Raw genomic sequence first — 25,551 nt, 5'->3', positions numbered from 1 at the left:
GCCCACCAGGCTCCATCCCTGGGATTCTCCAGGCAAGAACACTGGAGTGGGTTGCTATTTCCTCCTCCAATGCATGAAAGTGAAAAGTGAAAGTGAAGTCACTGAGTCATGTCCAACTCTCAGCGACCCCATGGACTGCAGCCTACCAGGCTCCTCCATCCATGGGAGTTTCCAGGCAAGAGTACTGGAGTCGGGTGCCATTGCCTTCTCTGGCAGAGAAGCTATATGGGACTAAACATAACTGCGTGCATGTGCAGTTGGGGCCAATTCCGGACAAAAGAAACAGAACCAAACAAAAAACTAAAAAAGTCCCTAATGCCACTTCTGAAGAGCCAGGAATAAAAACAGGGTGTTGGGGAAAAAAAGCTAGTACTGTGCATGGCCCCTGTGCTCAGCACCACCAGAAGGAAGGGCAAACACCTAAGTCAGGCTTCCAGCCCAGCCCCTGAACATACCCCTACCCTCACCCCATGAAAGGAATTGGCTTCGCCACCCCTGCCCTCAGGGAGCGAGCAAGCAAGGCAACCTGTTGTTAGTTCTCACTTTTCCCTGCTGCAGCAGGGGCCCCAATAAAGCCTTGCCCATCTGGCCTCCCATCAACGTCTGTTGATTGAGAAAGGCCAAGGACCCTGGTCAGTATCAGGGCCACCCGCGAGGCAGTCCAGAGGAGGGACTGGGGACTGCTTGAGGTAGCCCACCTACTGAGTAAGTGGCATTCCTTGATATTCAGGGTCCCCAGCACCTGAGGGGCTCCCAGCGCCCCTGAGCGGCAGGGAGACCTCTGTGAGGATGGGCCTTGGAGAGAGTGGCTGAGCCAGGTGAGACCAGAGGAGGAGCAACCCCCTCACCCCCTCAAAACAAACCTCCAGTCCACAGCAGCCCCCCACGCCTGAGTGGGCTGTGGCCCCTGAGTGTCCCCTCAGGTACAGGCGGCCCAAGGGCGGAGCTGTGGGAGGGCAGTGATGAGGGGAAGGAAGGAAGGGGAGCGGCTGGAGACTCCTTCAGGAGGCAGCCAAGGGCTGACTTCCTTACTGGAACTCAGGCTTTCTGAGACTAGGAGGCCATTTCGCTGAGGGCGGGGGGTTGGTGTGGGGGCAGGGTGAGGGTGTCGCTCTGTGCTGGCAGGGGTCTCAGGATCACAGGGACTTGAGACTCCTGCCGTCCTGGATCTGTGAACTCTCAGACCCATAGGGGTATCTGGATAAGACATTTGAGACAACATGGCCCAACATATTTCCCATCCCCTGGCTCCCAAGTCATATTGTACAGAGAAGGGCGCTGAGGCCCAGGAGGCAGGGACCCCCTTCTCCCCGCCCCCAGGTCACATGGCAAATTAGAGCTGAGTCCAGAGCGCAGGGCAGGCTCGGCCTGGCCACATGGCCTTTCTCTATTCTTGAGACACGGTGTGGGCATGGTCAACCCGGGCAGTGCCAGAAGATGAGGTCACGGTGCTCTGACTTGGGCAGTAGAGGATAATGAACCAGCAGAAGATGAAGACACCTGTCAGGGAGGAGAAAGCCTCAGTGAGCCTGGGGCAGGGCTGGGGCTGGCGGCTGCCCAGAGGCAAAACCGTTCCACTGTGAGAGTTCAAGAATGCACAGAAACGTCAGCCCCCAAGGTGAAATCTACTCCTGAAAAAGGACCTGATCAGTATCTTGGGAATGAAAACCAGTCCTTGAAGTAAAATCTATATACATATCTATCACATAAAACAAAGGCTGAAATGAAGAGATTTTCAACCATACGAAACAACGACCGCAGCCCTTCTTATAAAGAGTTATTCCAGGATGTGCTTCAGCAAGAAGAGGGAAGGTGTGAGGTATGAAAACTGTAGTAAGTACAGACATTGAGGGAGCAGTAAAAATCTTTTTGTGTCTTTAAAAGAAATTTCGAACTAAAACCCTATACAACAGTAGAAGTCTTGAGGGGACTTCCCTGGTGGTCCAGCGGTAAAGAATCTGCTTTCCAATGCAGGGACACAGGTTTCTTGGTCAGGGAACTACGATCCCACCTGCCACCAGGCAACAAAGCCTGTGTGCCACAACTAAAAAACTTCACACACCACAACAAAGAGATTGTGTGCGGCAATGAAGACCCAGCACAGGCAAAAATCTTAAAAAGTACACTTGTTAAAAAAAATATTGAAAAGACTTCAAGGGCAGTTAAAGTGCCGAGGGCTCTGTTTGTGAGAAAGAGAGAAATACTGAGTTACTCAGTGAAAGTGAAAGTGGCTCAGTCCTGTCCGACTCTTTGAGACCCCTCGGACTGTCCGTGGGATTCTCTAGGGCAGAATACTGGAGTGGATAGCCTTTCCCTTCTCCAGGGGATCTTCCCAACCCAGGAACTGAACAGGGGTCTCCTGCGTTGCAGGCGGATTCTTTACCAACTGAGCTATCAGGGAAGCCCTTGAGTTACTCACAGTCAGTCGAAAAACCTCAGGGCATGAAGTGTTCAGGTTTAGCTATAATGGGTAACCTCAGAAAGAATGACAATCCACAGTTTCAAGACATGCCCCCAACCCTTAACCCCTGAGACTTCTCAGATGTGGACTCATGAATCTTCATCTAGGGCCAGTCTCTGATGGCCTAATAATATATGACTTCTGTTGTTAACATTGTTCCCACATATTGAAGACTTACTGCGTCCCACACACACATTATCTCAGTTATTCATCATGAGATCTGGTGAGAAAAGTACTGGGATTATCCCCAGCTGTACAGATGACAAGGATCTGAGGAGCTGAATGAGTTGTTGAGGTGGTGAGTGGAGGCAGGATTTGAACCTAGGTCTGCCTCTCCCCGGGTTTCCCCAGTAGCTCAGTGGTAAAGAATCTGCCTGCCAATGCAGGAGATGCAGGTTTGATCCCTGGGTCAGGAAGATCCCCTGGAGAAGGTAATGGCAACCCACTCCAGTATTCTTGCCTGAGAAATCCCACGGACAGAGGAGCCTGGTGAGTTACTGTCCACAGGGTCAGGAAAGAGTTGGACATGGCTTAGCAGCTAAACAACAAGAACTGCTTGTACCCATCCTGCCAACCATGTTGCCATGCAGTCTTGTGAGGCACTGGGAGCCAGCCCTTCTCCTGTGGACTTGAACCCACTGGATCTAGACCCCCTGCGTCCCTAGTGACTGCTCTGGACAGGATGAGACTGTGAGTCAAAGCCACACTTGCCATTCCTCTCCAGGCTGTTTTCCCTCACAGTCGGGCTGTGATATACTTCTTTAAGTTGTGTGTATGAAACAGGGGTATGAGGAGGAAAGGGGACAGGTGCAGGCAGGGAAACCCTGCCCCACATGCACCCTGAGTACTTGCCCCTTTGCTGGATATGGGAGGAAAAATTCTGTTGGAGCCGGGAGCAGGCTTATCTACCATTTCCTCCACTAATCATTTCCTTCCCACCTCCACAGAACCTCCAAGACTCTGTTCATGTCACATAGCCAGCACATCACAGGATCTTGCTCTCTCGGCCACAGAAGACTGAACCACAGATGGATGTCTGATGGCCCAGTCAGATCCTTGACTCTCCTAAGAACATAGAAAAGACTGAACCAGACCACAGTCAGCGGACTGGGAAGATGACATAAGGATGAGGTGGTCATCGTGGGCAGCCAGTTGGAGGCCATGGGTAAGAACGGGCCCGTGGAGGGGAAAAGTTACCGCAGAGAAAATGTGAGAGACTTGTTGTGACTCCAGAGAAAAAGATGGAACAAGTATCTGCTTTGGTTTTGGTGGTTTTTCCTGACCCTGCTACCAGCTCCCATGAAGTCAGCCAGTCTTCCTACCCTGGGGTGCTTGGGGGAGCCTTGGGTATTTAAAATCAGTACCCTTGAGTACCACCGGACTTCCCTGGTGACTCAGTGGTAAAGAATCCACCTGCCAATGCAGGAAGTGTGGGTTTGATCCCTGGGTCAGGAAGATCCCCTGGAGAAGGAACTGGCAAACCACTCCAGTATTCTTGCCTGGGAAATACCATGGACAGAGGAATCTGGTGGGCAACAATCCATGGGGTCACAAAAGAATCAGACTCAACTTAGCGACTAAACAACAACCCTTGATTTGAGCTAGCCTGAGTAGAATCCTGTTTCTTGCTATCCACACCTTCCCCCAAAGCCCCCCAACACCCTCTGGTGCAGGAAGGCAGCCCGTCTCCTCCCTAGCCCAGGAGCCTCACCTTGCAGAGAGGTGAACAGCGCAAAGACATAGGCCGTGAACGGGCCCAGGGACGTGAGGAGGGCCAGCCCCCATGGCAGGCCCACCAGGCATGAGAGGCCCAGCAGGGTGAGGACCCCCTTCCAGTGCTGCCCCTTCTCCTTGCCCGCTGTGGCACTCGAGAGAGTGAAGATCTTCCAAGATACCAGGCTCAGGATTGCCGCGCTGAAGAGGAAAACGATGAGGCAATAGCCGTGCACGGTGACGTAGAGGGCAATTTTCTCACGGAACCAGCACCTGGAGGAGATGAATGGCCATTGGGACCAGAGGAAGTCCCCTGAGAGCAAGCCCCGGGCAGTCTCCCCAGGCTGTTCTTCTCTGACTAAGAAGATGCACCGCCCACATATCCATCCATCCTTCCCCTGCTCTCCCAGGGGAGAGGATGTCATGAGGCTCCAGGTTGCTATCCCTTTAGACTAGTGGGTACAAAAGGCCAATTTTGTCCCAAAGGGATGTTTTGTTCACCCTACCTTATTTTGGGGAAAAAAAGCTGAATTAAGGAACACCCTTTTAAAAGTTAAAGGTTTGGCATATACATCCAGATTTCACTTGGTTTATGGGATCTTGGGCTTTGCTAGAGCCTCAGACGGTAAAGAATCGGCCTGCAATGCAGGAGACCGGGATTCGATCCTAGATCCCCCTCCAGGGATTGAACCCAGGCACTGGCAGTGAAAGCAGCAAGTCCTAACCACTAGACCACCAGGGAATTCCCTAAATATACCAATTTCTGCTTCTTTTACAAAACCATACAGCTGGCAGCTCTGTGAACACCTTCCTGAGGGACAGTAATCAGCTCCCATTTAGGCTGATGTGTGATTGCCAGTCTGCAGCCACGCCCACTCAGGCCACTGCAAGCATTTATGCTACCGGTCTGGCCCCTGGGACTCTGCATTTGAGGCCCTGGGCACAGCACCAAGGCCCCGCCAACTCTTTAGCATGGAGTCACGGGTCTCAGGCATGAGCCCTGGGAGAGGCTCAAATCGGCTCCACTGTCCCCTGTACTGCAGGGGTGCGAGGCCCCAGAGCAGGTGTGGATCAACCCCCATCATACAGACGTGGCTCTGAGAGGGCACAAGCTTGCCCACGGTCACACAGCAACTCAGAGGCAGAGTCTGCATGGAACCAGAGCTGCTGCAAGCACTGGAGAGTCATGCCCTGCACAAGGGCACCTGGCTGGGGGGCAGGGGGAGGCTGAAATCCAGCTCACCCTGCACTCCCCAGGCTGGGCACCTGGCATGGCAGGTCAGAGGGATAAAGGGGGTACCTTTTAAAATTTTCCCAAAGGTGCTATAGAGGCTGGCGGTACCGCAGGCTGGAGCAGGGCGTCCTGCCTCCTGGTCCAGTCCTCTCTCCTTCTCAGCCCCCTCTCTCCTTGTCCTTCCTCTCTCTGGGCCTCAGTTTATCCCTCCAGGCCATGAGCTAGCTGGATCTGAGGATCCTTGGCCTTGATTTACTCTCTTCTTGGGATTCCCCCCTCTTCCCACCTTCTTCTGGCCCTAGTTTGTGCCCCCAGGACCCTGAGATCACCCCAACTCCCACAGCCACCACTCACAGCTCCAGCGTGGTGACGTTCTTCTCATCACGGATGGAGTAGGGGCCGTAGCTGTTGGCGATCCCAGTACCGATGACTATTAGGGCAGGCAGGACTGGGGGCGAGGAGGGAAGGACGTATGGCGTCGCTGAGGCTCCCTTGGCACGTCCTCTTCCACATCCCCATCCCACCGTCCATCCTTCGAGCTCTGAGCCAATCAGAGTGGGAGCTGCCCCTGCCCATGGCCCTCCCCAAGGCTGGTCCCCTTCTGGCCTCATCCAGACAGAGCCAGCCAAAACCTCTGCCTGGCCAGGAGACACCTACCCCAGCCCACAAGGCTCAGCTTCAGGAAGTAGTGGCTGAAGTAGGTGTTAAAGACCTTGATGACGAGCAGGTAGAGGTGGAAGGCTTCCAGGCTCATCCAGGTGAAGGCGCAGAGCAGGAAGTAGTGGAAGATGGCCCCCCGGGCCCAGCAGGCAGCATCGGACCCCTTCAGGCGTTGCCCCACATTGATGAAGAAGGCCAGATTCAGGAGAAACAAGCTGATGCTCAGGGACACATGGATCTTGGGGGCATCTTCAGACTTGAACCTCTGCCGCGAGAACCTGGGGCAAGAAGGGCCAGTGCAGAAGGGCACCCAGCCCTCTCCATCTGACCACCTCTGTTCCACCACTCTGCCAGTGTGAGCACCCTCTGGTTCAAGTCCAGAGGCTCTCTCATGACCTGCAGGACCCTGTGGGTTTTGGATCTTTCTGGCTTCATTCCTTGACTCCATGCTTGAGCCAGACCGTATAAGTTGCAACTCTCTGAATGCCTTTTGCTTCTCCACAGCTCTCAGACTTTGCCCATGCTCTTCCCTCTGCTCTCAGGTGCCTTTTCCTGCTCCACCTTCAAAGCCCTCCTTGGATGTCTCCTCCTGTGAAGGCTGTCTCTGAAGGCCACTATCCCATGCTTAGGTGGACCTTTCCCAGAAGTGAGTGCAGTGTAACTCTCCTGCCCCTTATTTCCATCTCTCTCCATGCTGTGACCCTGGGCCTAGCACAATAAGCAGGAGGAGGCCCTGCACTGGTTGAGTGGCTGGATGGATGGTGCATGGATGCCTGAGGCCTAGAAACTGTGAGGAGGTGAGGCTCAGAGATGGACAGGGACTCAGAGTCACAGAGCGGACAGGGGCTCCAGGCTCTGAGCCCAGGGCTCCACGCCTGCTCTGTGGAGCTCACTGCACTTTCCTAGCCAGTCAGTTCCTGCAGGACTCTCATTGGAGGGATGGGCCCTTAGGGCTACATGGAGGGGGCATGAGGGATAACGTCCACCTCACCTGAGATGCCAGGCCCCACCCTTGGGAGATACTGACACTTCCTCCTGGCACTCCAAGCACTTCTTTCAGGGTCCAGCAGGGCAACCGGCTGGCAACTCATGCTTAGCTTGTTGGGAATGAAGGTAGTGTTCTGGGCCAGGGCTTGGGGATGGGGACAGGGACCACTTACACTCATCGTTTGGTCTGAGATTGGGGGGTGGAGCTGGTGGGGGCCGCAGCCCCCTGGAGAAACAGCACCAGCATGTGGAGGAGGGCAATGGGAGGGCCCAGATTGGGAGTCAGGAGACCAACGGCTGCTCCAAGTCAGCCATGTGTCAGAAGGCTGGGCATGGGGCTGCTCCCACGGGTTTCTTCAGCAGAAGTTCCTCTGGGTCCCTCAGCCATGGCCGGGGCCCGGAAGAGCCTGGGACCAGCTGCAGCAGCTTCTGCTGTCCCTGCTCCTCCTTCTTCCAGCAACAGCGCTGGGTTTTCCCAAGGAGTACCCTTCCCCACTCTCAGCCATAAACCTCAAACCCAAGAGCAGGCACGTGATCTGGCCTGACCAATCAGTGTCATCCATCCTTTCGCCACAGTGGGCCTGTTTAGTCCTGGGCACATGGTCTAAGTTACACGAGTGAGACTCAGCTCTGCAGTACAGGGACAAAACTGAACACACACACACACACACACACACACACACACGGGGCATGCACGGGCTCAGCTTCTTTGGGGTATGATCTCTGCAGGGCCCTGCACTCAGAGGGACTCTATGCTTGTTTTAATGCTCTGTTGTCACCATCTTGAAATTCTTAATGATTTTTCAACAAGGGACTACATGTTTTCGTTTTGGACTGGGCCCTGCAAATGATTTAGCCAGTCCAGTGTGCATGTGTAAACATGCTCACACACATGCACATACACAATTGAATGCATGTGGAAAATGGTGAAAACTGAATGAGCTCTGTATTCTTGTTAGCAGTGCTGTGTGTGTGTGTGTGTGCGTGTGTGTGTGTGTTAGTTGCTCATTCACAAAGAGTTCTTCTCCAAAGAGCAGTGCTGTACCAATATCAATTTTCTGGTTTTATACTGTACTACAGTTATAGATGGAGAAGGAAATGGCAACCCACTCCAGTAGTCTTGCCTGGAAAACCCCATGGATGGAGAAGCCTGGTCGGCTACAGTCCATGGAGTCACAAAGAGTCAGACACCACTGAGCAACTTCACTTTCACAGTTATAGAAAATGTTGTCACTGAGGAAAGCTGGATGGAGGAACCCTGGAACACTAGGTACTATTTTTGCAACTTCCTGTTAGTCTATAATTATTTCAAAATAAAGTTTTTTTAGAGACTTCAATTCTGAGGCTTAGTTCAGAAGATTAGCTGTTTAGGCAGCTAAGAAGCTATGATGCAAGCCTGGGGCTCTGCAAGGCCCCTGAGTAAGAAGAAGTTGCCTGATGTGACTGACAAAGGAGAAAGCGAAGTGGTGAGAATCAGAGGGACACGGAGTCCCAGGGACATCTTGTGAGCACCTGGATCCAGCATCACCTGAACTGAGATCACCTTGGGTGTTTCAGTCCCGTGAACCATGCATTATCTATTTTAAGTGAATTTGAGTTGAGTTTCTGCCACCTGTAACTGAAATAGCCAGACACTTTTCAGCCTCCAATCCTGTTTTATAGATGAGGAAGCTGAGGTTTGGAGAAAATATGAGTATAACAGAGGATTAACACTACTCTGTTGGTTTCTACCCTGCCCTGCTGCTGTCCTTGAGGGCAGGAAGGAGATGGGTCTCCTTCCTGGAAGGAGTGGGGCTGGGGTGGGGTGACCCACCTCAGGACAGTTTGGAGGACGATGGTGAAGGCCAGGAAGATCATGGAGGTTCCACAGCCAGCCTGGGAAATGTGTATGAGGGCCTTCACGGTGGCCTCATCCAAGGTCGGCCTCTGTGGATGATTCCCCCAAACGAGAATCCTATCAATAGGAGGCTAGGCCCGCACATCCCAAAGGCCTGGCCCCTGCCCGCAGCCACCCTGATCCCTGGCCCAGGAGCCTCAGCATTTCTGTGATTGCTGGGATGGTCGGGGAGGGGGCACTATTACCAGCAGCAGGGCGAAGAAGGTCAGGTGGTCACAGCGGCAGACAGTCCTGCGGACTCCGACCTCAGTGGAGCAGCCCTTGGAAGACCAGTCTCCTGATGGCCCGGGGAGAAGGAGAGGGAGCATAGAAAAGGGGAGGGCAGGAAAAGGGAAGAGAGAGGTCCGGAGAGGAAAGGAAGAGGGGACGGCTCTGCTGTTGAAGTCCTGTCCCCTAAGAATAGGACTTACCCTTACCCTCCCTTCATCTTACCCAGGGAAGGTCCTCCAGGCCCTACCTTTAGTCGCATCCCAGAATTCACAGCTGAGGTTCATGTTCTAAAACCAGAGAGTGGAAGTCAGGGGCGGGCGAGGCAGGGGTGACTGGGAGTGGGGAGAGGAGGGTAGGGGGAGCGGGAGGTGCTCCATGTCTCAGCATGTGCCTGCATTAGGTGGAAGCAAGGCTCAGCCTGTGGTCACACAGGAACCACATTTGAAGCATTTGATGTATCCCAGGTCAGTGTGTGGGGTGCGGATTGGTGTGGGTGGGAGGGGTGTATGTCTGGGGGATCCTTTAGGGGAGCGCACATGTGAGCAGATGTGCAAAGCCATGTGCGTGCGTGTGGGTTTGCCAGGTCTGCCAGGCCCCTCTAGGAGCACGTGAGTGGAGCATGTTGGGAGGACTTGCGTGCATAGGCTGGACATGTGTCCATGGGCACAACTGTGTGTCTGGTCCTAATGGCTTCTCCCAAGTGGATATGGGAGGGTAAGGGGTGCAGAGTCCCCTGCATGTCTGTCTATATGCCTGGGGATGCCCACCTGCCCATGTGCCCCTCGGGAACTGCCAGGCCAGAGTAGGGGACTCACGGGGGGCTGGTACTGGTGGGAGAAGGTGATCTCCAAAGGCTCAGCCAGTTTGGTGACTTTTATGTGACCCAGAGTCAAGCCCACCGTGCGATTGTTCAACACGCTGCTGCCATCCTCCCGGCTGAGCAGGGAGCCCTGTGGAGGGATGTGGGGGAAGCCAGGCTACACAAGGGGCTCCCCCGACCCAACCCTGGTGGGGGCTCCTAGGACCTTCTAGGGCTTGTGCACCTTGCCTGGAAGGAAAAGTTTGGAGCCAGAGGTCCAGGGGATAAGGGGTCATGGGTGACTTTCTTCCTGCTGCTACCTGGAGTCTGCACCTGCTGTGCCAGGACGAGCCCTACACTCTAGGCTGAATGGCCACAACGATGTGTATCTGATAGCTGTCCATTTCTGGTCCCCAGGCCTCCTCTGCCCTCTTAATTGGAACACAGGTTTAGAAGGAAGATCAGATGAGAGATGGAGGACAGTGGATGCCTATAGGTGGGGAGCCCCTGCCCAGCAGCCCTCAGGGAGGCACACCCCCCATGTGAGTGCAGACACACTTCTGGGGACATACCTGGTACACTTTTGCAAGGGAATGCGCATGCTTGCTTGTGTGAACATGGTCACACCAGCACATACATGATTATGTGTGTAATCAGGAATAAGAAAAGAGATGCATGTTTGTTCATGGACAAGGATGCACACAGGAAATGAACTCACTTGGGATACAGATACAAGTCCAAGGACACTGATGGGGGGCAGTGTCTAAATACCAACTGGGAATAACGAGCATGAGCCTGCGGTCCAGACTCTAAGGACATGGGTCTAGATGACCTTGGCTGGAGACGCTCATCACTTCCTTCATCCCCACTGGGTCCCTCAGCAAAGACTCCAGAGGGGGCAAGCATGTCCCGGTGAACCCAGCATTGAATCTCAGCCACCCTGTGCCTCTCCTTACCTTGAAGACATTCCCTGGACCGATGTCCAGGACGACTATGCCCAACCGGACCATCGGCCTGTCGCTCTTCAGGGATCTGAAAAGGCTCTTGGGCAGCCGGACTCTGTCAGGGTGCTGGTGCTCATCCTTGGTCACCTGCTTCGGAATCTGCAACCACAGACCCAGCCACTTCTGTCTTTCCCTGAGGAGCCCAGCCACCAGCACAATTCCTGCCCCTCCCCCAGCTGGAAGGAGAAACTGAGGCATGCTGGGTGGTGGGACAGCACCAGGGTCCGAGGACAGCTCTGAGAGGTGGGACACCTGGGGGCACAGTCCAAGCTCTGCTCTGTTCAGGCTGTGAGCCCCTGGCCAAGTCATAGCCCTTGTGGAGCCTCAGTTTTCCCAATATGGAGAATGGAGTCAGCAAGGTGTCCTCATGGCCACCAGTCAGGCAGGCTGAAAGTGGGTTATGAAGGGGAAACACCTGAACAAGTCAGTTTGCAGGTGTGAGGAAGGGTCAGTAGTAGTGCTTTTGGCCAGGGTCCTGACCCCTGCTGTGCTGACAAGGGCTAGGATGACAGTGTCCGGTTTCTGATTCAGGTATAAAGGAAAAGCATAAGGCCATCGGGAAGGGAGACAGTGAGGACAAAGAGGAAGAACACAAGAGTTCACATTGAATGTAATATCCATCCCACCCAACAACACATTTTGTAACAGCTAAAAATGCAAAATATTAAAATAAATTTTCATGGGTCGTTGCCAAGTGTGTTTCGTCCATTCTGTGACCTCACTGTTTGGGGCTGCAGCCTGGTCCCACCTGATCCTGCCTCAAAAGCACCCATGGGCATGGAAAGAGGGGGAGCTACATGTTATAGCCAAGAGCCTCAACGTTCTGCTTCCTGGCCCAGAACCTTGTCAAAAGGACATGTGGGTGATTTCAGAGGCCGGTGCCTACCCCACTGCTAGGATGAAGTGATAAAGGGCTGAGAGAGGCCCCTCCAACTTCCATCTCTCCTTCTCTGCTGCTGCTACTGCTAAGTCACTTCAGTCATGTCCCTGGGATTCGCCAGGCAAGAACATTGGAGTGGGTTGCCATTTCCTTCTCCAATGCATGAAAGTGAAAAGTGAAAGTGAAGTCGCTCAGTTGTGTCCAACCCTCAGTGACCCCATGGACTGCAGCCTTCCAGGCTCCTCCATCCATGGGATTTTCCAGGCAAGAATACTGGAGTGGGGTGCCATTGCCTTCTCAGCTCTCTTTCTCTAGGCTGACCTAAAAGTCCTTCAGTGACAGACCACTTCCCTGCTGCTCAGACTTCTGCTTTATGCCTGGAGGGAGGCTGTGCCCTCACTGCACCAAATATTCCCTGTATGTTATCACATTTTCTCTGTCTGATAACCTTTACAGTGGGCAATACCATCCCCATTTTACAGATGGAGAAACTGAGGCTCTGAAATGTTCAGTACTTTGCCCAAGATCACAGTAACTAGTTAGGGGCAGAATCCAGAGTCTGCCTGTTAACCCTTTGCAGTGCCTCCATCAGTGCCTCTATCTGGTTTCTAACATGTTCCCTGATAGAAGTTCTCTTGAGAATGTCAGACTTTGGAGGAGCCTTCAAGCTCATTTTATAGATGAAGACTCAGGGGCCCAGAGAGGGGAGGGGATTCCCTTGAGGACACTTTGTCAGGTAGGGGAGAGTCCAGGACTAGAACCCTGACTCTCGATTTGGCGATCTTCTGAAGGCCTCATGCTAGCACCCTGGACAATCTGTTACCAGGATCCACTCATCCAGCTAACTCACCAGCATGCACTAGCTAGGTGGCAGAGAACTACCCAGTGTGACTTGGGAAGGACAATTGTTGATGGACACCAAGCACAGACCATGATTCTCTCAGAAAAATATGCCTGAGGAAAGTAGGGCCAGAACCCACCAAAGGGGACAGGGGAGTCTTCACCTGAGAGGGGTTCAGAGAGAAGTACAGGTCTTCTGAGACGTTGGTGTTGATGCTTTTGACAAGCGCCGTCAAAAAAGACGTATTCAATGTGTCCGTCTGACTCCTCTCCGCCAGATAGGTCTCGAAGTTCAGCCAATATCTATAAGGGAAGATAGGGTCTTGCAGGGTGAGTCACTCACTCACTCACCTGGATGACAGGAGGAGGAATATCATGGACAGCGATCATCAGGCTCTTGGTATAGGAGGGGTGACCCAGGATATCAAAGGGAAGACCATGATGCTGCAGGAGAAGAGGGGTGCACGGGAGTGATTCATGCTAGTTCTGACGGATTCTAGTCAGAGGTCCCCCTGAGTACATGTTTCTCTTTTTTGGTAACAAAATACATTACAATGTAAAGTTTGTCATCTTAACCATTTTAAAGTGTGCAATTCAGTGGCATTAAAGACATGCACAACATTTGAAATCATCTTTGCTATCTAGCTCCAGAAATGTCCATCACCCTAAAAGGAAACCCTGAACCCATAAAGCAGGTACTCTTCCCCCAGGCTCTGGCAACCACTAGTCTATGAGTTTGCCTATTCTGGATATTTCATATAAATGGAATTATGTGCTATCAGGTCTGTTGGCTTCTTCCACTTAGTATGTTTTCAAGGTTTACCTATGTTATAGCATGTGTAAGTATTTCATTCCTTTTAATGGATGAATAATATACCTTCATATGTATATACCACCTTTTGTTTATACATGTTTCCATTGATAGGCATTTGGATTGTCTCAACTTTTTGGCTGTTGTGAGTAGAGCTGCTTGTATTCACGTAAACGCTTTTGTTTGAAGAGGTGTTTTTTTTTTTTAAGTCTTTATTGAATTTGATACAATGTTGTTTCTGTCTTGTGTTATTGTTTCTTGGCCAGGAGACATGTGTGATTAGCTCCCCAACCAGGGATTGAACTCACACCTGCTGCATCGGAAGGTGAAGTCTTAACCACTGGATCACCAGGGAAGTCCCTGAAGACTTGCTTTTAATTCTTTTGGGTGGATACCTGGGAGCAGAATTGCTGGTAATTCTATGTTTAACTTCTTGAGGAACTATTCAACTGTTTTCCATATTAGCTGCATCATTTTATAGTCCCATCACCGATGGATGAGGGTTTTGACTTCTCCAGATTCTTGCCAACACTTAGTATTTTCCACTTTGTTTCATTTTCAAATATAGCCATCCTAGGGGGTGTGAAGCGGTATCTCACTGTGGTTTTAATTTGCATTTCTCTAGTGACTAATGATATTGAGCACATTTTCATGTGTTCATTGGTTTGTGTAAATCTTCTCTGGAGAAATTCTTCTGGGTAGTTGAAACTGTGGGATGATCAGTGTGTGGTGTGAGGGCTGTGCTCGGCTGTGCTGTGCTTAGTCGCTCAGTCATGTCCAACTCTTTGTGACCCCATGGACTGCAGCCTGCCAGGCTCCTCAGTCCATGGGATTCTCCAGACAAGAATACTGGAGTGGGTGCCTTGCCCTCCTCCAGGGGGTCTTCCCAACCCAGGGTTAGAACCCAGGTTCCTCACATTGCAGGTGGATTCTTTACCATCTGAGCCACCAAGGAAGCCCAAGAATGCTGGAGCAGGTAGCCTATCCCTTCTCCAGGGGATCTTCCTGACCCAGGAATCAGACTGGGGTCCCCTGCATTGCAGGCAGTTTCTTTACCAGCTGAACTACCAGGGAAGCCCTGGTGTGAGAGCTCACTCACATTTATTACTAAGTGCTAAGTGAACACAGGGAATTCAGCCTTTGAAGACTTAGCTCTATGGATATTGACTTATCGGAACTGAACTGGCATTGGAAATACATACAATACAAATTTAATTGTCATTTATTTTACTGTAGCCCTCTTGCCATGGGCTACAACAGGGGTCCCCGATCCCTGGAGCCACAGACGGGTATCAGTCTATGGACCGTTAGAAACTGGGTCGCACAGCAGGAGGTGAGGAGTTGTCTTCCACAAAACCAGTCCCTAGTGCCAAAAATGTTGGGGACCACTGGGCTAGAAAGTTGGGGTGAGGCAAGTCCCCCCTCCCAACCCAGTCCCTGTCCTGGTGCTCTCCATGGTGCTGAAACTTCTCTGGCCAGAGTTCCTCTTCCTGAGCAAGGGGTCCTAAGATGTGTTGCCATGTTTTAAAAATAATTTTAAACAGGTGAAGGCTGAAGTAGCAATGAGAGAGAAGTGGAACAAGAATAAATAGAGCCAGATCAAGGCTACTGGAAAGGAGTAGCTATGGAGGGCTTGCAAGGGAGACAAAAGGGAGAATTTTATTTCAACATCATTTTTTGAATAGTCACAGTTACCCAGGTAGTGCTGGTAGTAAAGAACACATCTGCCAATGCAGGAGGCATAAGAGATTCTGGTTTGATCCCTGGGTTGGGAAGATCCCCTGGAGAAGGAAATGACAACCCACTCTAGTATTCTTGCCTAGAGAATCCCATGGGCAGAGGAGTCTGGTGGGCTATGGTCCATAGGGTCACAAAGAGTCAGACATGACTGAAGTGACTTTGCAAAGCACCAAGGAGTAAAACTCCAAGGAAACCACAGGACAAAAATATTGTAAAATATAATCCATGAAAACATGTGCAAATGAGATTGGATGGATCAGGCAACTAGAACATCCAGCCAGGAACAGTGGGGTGAGACTGTCCAAATCCATTGACTGAGATATACCAATTGATGCTACTTTTTATCTTTCAAAAATTTAAACAAAGAAGTTTTGTGATTTTTGTTGTTACCAAATAAAATAGAGAATTTTATTTCACAATACATATAGCTCACCTCATGCACTCCAAACGTTCCTTTCCCTTACAAAACAGACCATGAATTTACTTTCTTGAGGGAAGATTTTCTGATCTGGCTTTCAGAGCACTTTTTAAAAATTGTTTTAGTTGTGAAAGTAACATATATTCAGAAATTCTAAAGCATAAATGAAAATGAAAAGAAAGTGTTAGTCACTCAGTTCTGTCCAACTCTATGTGGTCCCATGGATTGTCTCCTCTGTCCATGGAATTCTCCAGGCATGAATACAGGAGCGGGTTGCCATTCCCTTCTCCATAGATGTATAACTGAATTTTTAATTGTAAAGCTGACACTCATTTAAGGGTCCTCTTCTTTGTCTGATACTAATTTAACTATTGAGATATCTTTTTGTTTGTGTTTGTTTGCATGATACATTTTTTTTTCGTTGTTAGTGGTGTGAAGTTCAAGAACTTGTCTTTTACCTTGGAGGGGACATCTTGATATTCTCTAGTCCTCTGAATGTCCAGGAGATGCACTGAGGTGATGGGACCCTGAATTCTTAGGGAGTTTGTCTCCTATCTTCTGGTTCACACGTGTCTTCCTACAGCATCTTCACTACTTGCTGCTTTCTGCTCATCAGATCTAATCAGCAATGTTGTCAATGTGGTGAACTTTATAGAATGTCAGGATGAGTGAGGTCTCTGTGAATTATCTTATGACAGTGAAAAGACTTCATGTGGCCCTGAGGAAACACTGTAGCTATATAGTGTTAGCTCTGCCAAGTAAAAGCAAACTACTTCAGGGACTTCTCTGGTGGTCCCGTGGTTAAAATCCACCTTCCAATGCAGGGGACTCAGGTTCAACTGCCTTCCCTCATAGCTCAGTTGGTAAAGACTCTTCCTGCAAAGCAGGAGACCCTGGGTTGATTTCTAGGTCAGGAAGATCTGCTGGAGAAGGGATAGGCTACCCACTCCAGTATTCTTGGGCTTTCCTTGTGGCTCAGCTGGTAAAGAATCTGCCTCCAATACGGAGGTCTGGGTTCGATCCCTGGCTTGGGAAGACCCCTTGGAGCAGGGAAAGGCTGCCCACTCCTGTACTCTGGCCTGGAGAATCCCATGGACTGTGTAGCCCACGGGGTCACAAAGAGTCGGACACGACTGAGCAGCTTTCACTTTCACTACTTTCAGGTTCATTTCCTAGTTGAGGAACTAAAATCCCACATGCCTTGGGGCCTCTAAATCCCCCTCACTGCCACTACAGAGTCCACGTGCTGCAACTGCTAAGCCCGAGCACCCTAGACCCCATGCTCCACAACAGAAGAAGTCCACATATCACAATGGGAAGCCCTTGTACCGCAACTAGAGAAAAGTCCGTATGCTGCAATGAAGGCCTAGCACAGCCAAATTTTTTTTCAAAAAATTTTTCAAAAAGCAAACTACTTTTAGAAGTCCTTGAAAAATGGTTTGGAGGAAAAAAAAACATTAGCCATGTAATAGTCGCATAGCAATAGCGAGGGGCTGTGTTGATTTCTTTGTGTAAACATACTCATCAGGGACAGCAGCTGCAATTAGATTCACTACCTGATTAAGTTTATGACAGTCCATGTCATTCTCCAAGACCCACCTGACGGTGTGTTAAATGGAGTTATGGCAGGTGTTATCACTTCTGCTTCTTTCAAGGCTGCATTAACCTTTGTATTTGCCCCATCGATGTTTTGTTTCTGGTTTACTCTCTCAGTGGAAAGAAGACATTCCAGGAGCTAGTATTTAGCCAGTCAATGAAATGCCCTCCCAAATGCAATTCAATAAAGAAAGCATAATCTCTTTAATAAACAGTGCCAAAATTGGAATTCCCTGGTGCTCCAGAGGCTAAGAATCCACCTGCCAGCGCAGGAGACATGGGTTCAGTCGATCCCTGGTCTGGGAAGATTACACATGCCTCGGGGCAACTAGGCCAGTGAGCTGCAACTCCTGAAGCCCGAACACCCAGAGCCCATGCTCCACACAAGAGAAGCCACTATAATGAGAAGCCTGAGCAGTGCAGTGAAGAATAGCCTCCACTCACCTTGCAGCAGCAAAGATCCAGGGCAGCTATAAATTCATTCATTAATTAAAAATTTTTAAAAAGATAGTGCCAAAACCGTTAGCTATCTAAATGCAAAATTACAGCAATAACATAAAGCTAGACATTTACCTCACACTGTGCACAAAAAATGAACCTCAAATGCTAATTGAGCTTAATTATAAAACTTCAAACAATACACTTAGAGCAGAAAACTTAGAAGAAAAATTTTATAGCTTTGCTAGATGAACATTTCTTTGATATGTTTTAAATTTAAGTTAGAATTTATCAAAATTAAATGCTTTTGATCTTCAAAAGGCATTGTTAGGAAAATGAAAAAACAAAACATATACTGGGAGAGAATACATATTTGCAAATCATACATCTGATAAAGGACTTGTATCTAGAATTCTTAAAACTCGGTAGTAAGAAGACAACCCAGTTTTTTAAAAGAGAGGAAGATTTGAATTTCACCAAAAACAATATACAAGTACATGAAAAGTTACTCAACATCATTAGTCATTTGTTAAATGCAAATAAAACCATAGTGAAATACCATCCACACTCAGTGAAATGGCTATAACCCCAAATACCAACAGTATTGCAAAAATGTATTGAAACTACAACCCTTTTATACTGCTTACGGGAGAGCAAATGATATAGCCACTTTGAGAAGCAGTTTGGCAGTTTTTTATAAAGCTAAACATTTGCTTACTATATATTCCAGCAATTCCATTCCCAAAGAAATGAAAACATACGTCTACAAAGAACTTGAATTCAAATGTTTATGGGAGAGGCCCAGATTCCTGCTCCAGCTCAGAGAGCCCTTTACCTCTGCAAGTTTCCCAGATGGCAGAGTTCCTCCTGAGAATGTGTACATTTTGAGAAGCAACCAGCAGTTCTGTTAAGGTCGAAGTCTTCATACGAGTTCATATTGGCGAAGCCCTGGCAGACATTTCTTGGCTTTTCATCTCTGCGTGTGAAATCTCCCTCATCTAATGGAAGGATGCAAAATGTGAATGTTCTGCATAGGGAGGCGCCACAAGAGCAGAGGGTAGAGGAGTTCAGGGTCCAGAGTCTAGTGGTGTGGACTAGAACCCCAACTCCATACATCCACACCAACTGTGTGAGCTTGAGATGGATTCATATCTTCCCTGGACCTCGGTTTCAAGGTGAAGGAGATAATATCCTGCCCCTGCCGCACCACCCCGGCCCCCCACATCTCACAGGGCCAGTGGGCTACTTCAGGGAAAGTGCGTACAAAAGGCTTGGCACATGACTCTATAGATAAAGGTTCATGTTAGTGCAGGTACCCTTTCCTGCCTCCTCCAGGGAGTCTGCCTGGCTTTTTTGCATTTGTTCCACATCAGACTTTTCAAAGCCTTCACAAGTGGGACGCATGGTGTAACTCTTAGACATGATCTGTTTTGGTTTGCCTCATTCTCCCACATTCCCAGCACAACCCTCATGGCTACCTCCTGGTATAGGTGGAAAATAGAGCAGAGTGAGGCTCCCTGAAGCAGAATGACTGAGCAAGGTCAACAGCCAGTTGGAGGCTCCAGGACCAGAGGTCAGCTTTCACCCGGTAGGGGATGAGTGCAAGCTTTAGGTCACTAGCTGTGTGACCTCAGATAAATTACTTAAACTCTCTGATACTCAGTCCCATTGGCCAAATGAAGCTGATGATACTTTCCTTCCTAGTTGTGGGGAGGATTAGAGATCATACGTGTCAAGGACATAGCTCACAGCTCACCGGAGGGGTACAAAGAGTCAGTATTATTTATTCCAGGAGGTGAGAAAGGCATTGTAAAACTATTTGCATATTTATGTATTTACATTGGATGGAAGGATGTGTCTATATATTTACCTATCTCTCAACAAAAATAATATATGAACAGAGTTTTTAAAAACAAACTGTACACAAGGACATAAAATGAAAAGTAAATGTCCCTGAAACTCCCAGGTCACACTCCAGAGTTTACTACCTATAAAAGTTTATTGTACAACTTTCCAGGGAATGACTATGCATATGCAAGTATTTTATGCGAATTTACAAATTTACATGAACGGGATTATTTAGCAATATATCTAAAAGAGCTTTCTGTGTCAGCACATACCGATCCATCTCATTCATCATATATTTGCATACTATTTCAGTATACGGGTATTGCAATGCTTCTTCAGTTGGTCCTCTCTTGGTGAACATTTAGGGGGTTTTGTTTTATTTTTATTTACTATTTTGAATACTTACATCTTTGTCAGTATATGTTATGAATTCATAGAAAACATTCCTATCCTCGGCATTTCTATATCAAAATGTATGCACTTTGGAAAACTGCTAGATATTATTGAATTTCCTTCTTTTTTTAAAAAAGATGTATGCAATTTTATGTACTTATTTGGCTGCACTGGGTCTTTGCTGCTGAGGCAGGCTTTTTCTACTTACAGTGCGCCGGCTCTAGGCACTCAGGCTTCAGTGGTTGTGGCATACAGACCAATTTGCTCTGTGGGCTTAGTTGTCTGGTGGCATGTGGAATCTTCCTGGACCAGGGATTGAACCTATGACCCTTGCACTGGCAAGTGGATTCTTAACCACTGGGCCACCAGGGAAGTCCTCAAAGTCCTCAAATTTCCTTCTCAAAAGGGCTACAGCTCTTTAGACTTGCACCCAAATGGGCAAGAGCGACTGCTTACTCACACGCTCACAGTCCTAGACTTCACCAAACTTTCAAATCTTTGCTAGGCTGGGGGGTTAATTGGATTTCATTTTTATTTTAGAAGGAGTCTAAGCATCTATTTGTATGTCTTTTTCCACGAACTGCTTTATTGTTTCCTTTACAGGGGTGAGCCTGGATCTTGACGATCTGTGCCTTTAAGTTCTAACTGGCCCACCAGGAGCTGAGGGTGAGGTAGGCAGGGAGACATTTACTTTTCATTTTTTCACACCCTTCTCCAGTGTTTGATTTTTTTTTAAAGTATGTACAGTATTACTTTCACATTAAATGAAACCAGTTAAATTTTAAGACAAAAATGAAATACATAGTAAAGACAACAGCACAGCAAAGTCAGGGTAAATGAGGGTAAACAGTAACATTTTTGAGTGGATATAATAATTAGGGCTATGTGTGACAATGTTTTAAGTAGCTTATTAAGGAACTTTAGTTTTCTGTTAGATTGTAAAGATATCCATAATATGTTGTTTAATGGGAAAAAGCACAGGATGGGCGAGAATATACAGAACGAGATCCATGTTTTCTTTCTAAGCAAAGGAGGAAGAGAGGGGCTTCCCCAGTGGCTCAGAGATAAAGAATCCACCTGCCGTTGCAGGAGACATGGGTTCGATCCCTGATCTGGAAAGACCCCCAAGAAGCAGAGCAGCTAAGCCTGGGAGCCACTACGACTGAGCCTGTGCTCTAGGGCCTGGGAGCCACAGGTACTGGAGCCCACGCTCCGAGACAAAAGCAGCCACCGTAATGAGCAGCCTCTGCACCACAGCGAGGGGAAAGCCCAGGCAGCGATGAGACCCGGCAAAGCCAGAAATAAAAGGGAAATAATTTTTTAAAGAGGAGGAAGAGAGAGAAAACAGGGCAGGAGGGAGAAAAAGAAAAGGAAGAAGAGCAGAGGGGAAGAGGAGGGGAGCCCAGGAAAGTGTCATGTCAGCTCCAGGGGAGGGAACATTGTCTTTTAATGGCAGCCCTCTGTGTGCCTGAGGGCTACTCATGGGTGCTGGGTACAGGGGGTACCTCCACAGGTGTGAACAGAGCCTCCCTCCTGGCCCACCATGAGATTTCAGGGCCTTCAGACTTACGAAGCCCTTGGCAAGTACCTGGGGCAGAGAAGATTACAAAACATCTTTTTTTGCAATTAGTTTTGGAAGACATTATCAGAAGCATTTAGCCCAGACGGGGAGAGCCTGACCCAGGCCTTTGTGCCAGAGGTCCCTCCAAACCCACCCTACTCTTCTCCATCCTGCTCTGACCCAGAGGTTGGTCTCCAAGGACCACCTCAATCCGGGTTCATATGGGGAGTGGGGGATGGGCAAAGAGGTCAGAGGGCAGGACAGTACCTGCTCCTCCCTAGCCTCCCCATCACTGGCCTGCTTCTCTCTGCCGACAGCCACAGACTCTTGCTCCTGACCTGTCCTTAGTAAAGTATCCCCCCTCTGCCTTTTTAAAATTTTTTTTTTAATGTGACCATTTTTGAAGTCTTTATTGAATTTGTTGCAGTATTGCTTCTGTTAGGTAGTTAGAAAGGAAAAAGGAGTCCAGAATGGCGGGGGCTAAAAGACAAAGACAAAGAAGGGAAAAGTCCCTGAAAGTAGAACAAAGGAAGATTCGAGGACGGAGTGAGAACCTCAGGTAAAACAAACAGCCCTCCTGGCTAGCCCAATTTACAAAGGGCAGGCTCAAGGGGAGGAGAAAAAACATATAAAAAGAGAAGCCAAAATTGGGCCAGGGGCTTCTCTTCTTTTCATGTCTTTTGGTTTGGCCCACCCTCACACCTTGAGGATGTATTTTCCTTTGCTTTCTAAGTGAAAAATATAAACTAGTACAGCCACTATGGAGAACAGTGTGGAGATTCCTTGAAAAACTGGAAATAGAACTGCTATAAGACCCAGCAATTCCACTCCTGGGCATACACACCAAGGAAACCAGAATTGAAAGAGACACGTGTTACCCCAGTGTTCATCGCAGCACTGTTTACGATAGCCAGGACATGGAGCAACCTAGATGTCCATCCGCAGACGAATGGATAAGAAAGCTGTGGTACATATACACAATGGAGTTATTACTCAGCCATTAAACAGAATACATTTGAATCAGTTCTAATGAGGTGGATGAAACTGGAGCCTATTAAACAAAGTGAAGTAAGTCAGAAAGAAAAACACCAATACAGTATACTAACACATATATATGGAATTTAGAAAGATGGTAATGATGACCCTGTATGTGAGACAGCAAAAGAGACGCAAGATGTAGAGAACAGACTTTTGGACTCTGTGCGAGAAGGCGAGGGTGGGATGATTTTGAGAGAATAGCGTTGAAACATGTATATTATCATATGTGAAATAGATCTCCAGTCCAGGTTCGATGCATGAGACAGGGTGCTCAGGGCTGGTGCACTGGGAAGACCCAGAGGGATGGGATGGGGAGGGAGGTGGGAGAAGGGTTCAGGATGGGGAACACATGTACATCCATAGTGGATTCATGTGAATGTATGGCAAAAACCACGACAACATTGTAAAGTAATTAGCCTCCAATTAAAATAAAGAGGGAAAAAACCCAAAACGAGCTGTAACACAGCTGTAACGCTGGCCCATCCGAGAGCTGTAACACTGGTCTGTCCATCACTTCAAATTTTTGTTGCGACCAGACAGAACCGAGGAAATTGCAAAGTCCCCAACTATTTCTCTTTTATGTTTTTGATTTTTGGACACAAGGCATGTAGGACCTTAGCTCCCTGACCAGGGATTAAACCTGTATCCCCTGCATTGGAAGGTGAAGTCTTAACCACTAGGCCACCAGGGAAGTCCCAGGAAACTAACCCTTTATTAAAGAGACCATCTGCTTCCCTCTAGATACCTCCCAGCGACACAGTGGTAAAGAATCCAATCAACGCAGGAGATGCAAGAGGGTTCGATCCCTGGGTTGGGAAGAAACCCTGGAGTTGGAAATGGCAACCTGCTCCAGTATTTTTGCCTGGAAAATCCCATGGACAGAGGAGTCTGGCAGGCTACAGTCCATGAGGTCTCAAAAGTGTTGGACACGACTGAGCGACTGAACACGCACACGCTTCTGCCTCTGGGTCCCTACTCCTTTGACGCACCCATGTCACTCTGCTAGAATGTCAGTCCCTTGAGAGTAGGGACCACATGGTATATGAGCACAGGGCCTGACATTGTGTCGAGGGCTCCATTCATTCGGGAATGAATGAATGAAAAGAGCAAATGAAGGCATGGCAACTGCCCAAAAACACACACAAAGAAAGGACCTTACCTCAAGACATAAACCTCTCAGGGCTCCTCACACTGCTTAAACAGCTGAGCCAGAGCACCCATCTCACCACAGAGGGAACTGTCACTCCAAGGGGACTCTGAGGCTTGACCAGAAAATTACAGCTTCTGTGAGGGGTCCAGGGTCCTTATGAGGTCAAGCAAGAGCCACTATTGGTTATGAAGTTAATTAATCCTTCAAGTGTTGCTGCCACACCTCTGGCACAATGTTGCCATTTTTCACATTTTTGAGCCATGTCCATGTGTGTTAGTTGCTCAGTCATGTCCGACTCTTTGTGACCCCACAGGCTCCTCAGTCCACAAAATTCTCTAGGCAAGAATACTGGAGTGGGTTGCCATTCCCTTCTCCAGGGAATCTTCCTGACCCAGGGATTGAACCCAGGTCTCCTGCATTGCGGGCAGATTCTTTACCATCTGAGCCACCAGGGAAGCCCTATTTTGTGCCTTAGACTGAATTTTGCATTTCCCTGAATTTCCCAACTTTTGAAGAGAAGAGGATCATTTGAAGCCCTGAGAGATCAATCCAAAGCCATGTGACCCCACGCTGGACACACACCGGGGTGGGGATGAGGCACGGGCACTCAGGCCACTCACTGAATCAAGAGCGAAACAGGAGGAGCAGCCAAGCCTCAGAAAAACAGACAGCCCATGGGGAGGGCGCGTCGTCCTCTGCCCCAGGGGGTCGCTGCAGATGGCAGAGAGCAGCCAGGGAAAGCTGGCCAGGGGGGCCAGGGGTGGGGGCCTGCTTTCCCAGGAAGGAGGACAGCAAGGGCACAGCCTGGCACCCTCAGGCTGCCTCTGAACAACCACCGTGTGGATGTGTGCCAGACCAGGAGTGCGGGCTTCCCTGGTGGACCAGTGGTTAGGACTTCGCCTTCCAGTGTAGGGGGTGTGGGTTCGATCCTTGGTTGGGGAGCTAAGATCCTGCATGTCTTGGGGTCAAAAAAACAGAAGCAATATGGTAACAAACTCAACAAAGACTTTTAAAATGCCCCACATTAAATATATATATATATTTGGGGAAAGAAAGGCCAAGAGTGAAGGAATGGAAAGCCTAATTCTCAGCTTGGGTGACTGGGTACCGTGGAGCCATTGTGGGGTCAGGGAAGGGGAGCCAGTGTGGCCGGGGAAAGGGGTTGGCGGTGGTGGGAGGGCAGTGCAGGCCGTGTCTGGCCTCAGCCTCCAGGGGGTCCCAGACTCCTTTCCAAGGGGCTCAGAGGCAGTGGAGAAGGGCTTGTCCCATCCCTTCACCCCGTGTCCCAGAGCCAAGACTGTCAGGCAGCCGCGGCCTGAGGTGTGGGGGTCGGGGAGCACACTCCATGGCCCCCCGCCGTCTCCAGGGTGCTGCAGGGAAGGCGCGGGGACCCAAGATGAGTGCTGACCCAAGTTTATCAGGACAGTAAAACTGACCCAGAGGTCAGAGGAGGTGAGGCGGCCGTCAGGGTGGGCTCCTCAGAGGACACGCTCCGGACATGCCCCCTCCCCACCCCTCCCCGTCCCCGCCCCCGGCTCTCCCAGGCTTGGCAGGAGGGGGTGAGGAGCCCACTGCTCACCTGGGGCCAGATGCAGGAGTAGCAGGACCCCCAGGGCCCTGGGCGCCACCATCCTGGGCCAGCCTCGTCCACGCCGGCCAGAGCCCTGCAGCTGCGTGTCCTTCTGGCCCCAGGCTCTGCTGAGCCGGCCCTCCCTGGTCCCCACCCCGCGGTGTCACCACTTCCTGTGGCCTCTTTCTCCCTTCCTGTGCCATGGCACCGTCGGTTAAGTTGTGAAAGGTGAGTGTGGGGAACTGAGCAGTGTTCCTAGCCTCACCCTGCCCCGTGACCACCTGCAGAGGGGCCCAGACTCCC

At 49.6% G+C, this 25,551-nt stretch overlaps 1 protein-coding gene across 1 annotated transcript; it reads right to left on the bottom strand.

The window, feature by feature from the left end:
* ADGRG3 (adhesion G protein-coupled receptor G3) lies at positions 168-25,309 on the bottom strand. Its single transcript, XM_018063154.1, has 12 exons — positions 25,258-25,309; positions 18,524-18,686; positions 12,850-12,988; positions 10,918-11,064; positions 9,978-10,112; positions 9,410-9,449; positions 9,138-9,229; positions 8,869-8,981; positions 6,066-6,346; positions 5,763-5,856; positions 4,173-4,447; positions 168-1,500 (listed from the first exon to the last, which is right to left on the bottom strand). The coding sequence occupies exons 1-12, from the start codon at positions 25,307-25,309 to the stop codon at positions 1,388-1,390; spliced, it is 1,644 nt and encodes a 547-aa protein (XP_017918643.1). The 3' UTR covers positions 168-1,387.

The sequence above is a fragment of the Capra hircus genome, chromosome 18 (assembly GCF_001704415.2).
Source record: "Capra hircus breed San Clemente chromosome 18, ASM170441v1, whole genome shotgun sequence".
In the NCBI taxonomy this organism is placed as follows: domain Eukaryota; kingdom Metazoa; phylum Chordata; class Mammalia; order Artiodactyla; family Bovidae; genus Capra; species Capra hircus.
This window is presented reverse-complemented; position numbering and strand designations above follow the sequence as displayed.

Coding starts and splice junctions, on each gene's coding strand:
- ADGRG3 (XM_018063154.1), bottom strand. CDS start 25,309: ATGGTGGCGCCCAGGGCCCTGGGGGTCCTGCTACTCCTGCATCTGGCC. Junction 9,450..9,977: donor CCCACCAGTACCAGCCCCCC/GTGAGTCCCCTA, acceptor CTCTGGTTTTAG/AACATGAACCTCAGCTGTGA. Junction 9,230..9,409: donor ATTCTGGGATGCGACTAAAG/GTAGGGCCTGGA, acceptor CCGGGCCATCAG/GAGACTGGTCTTCCAAGGGC.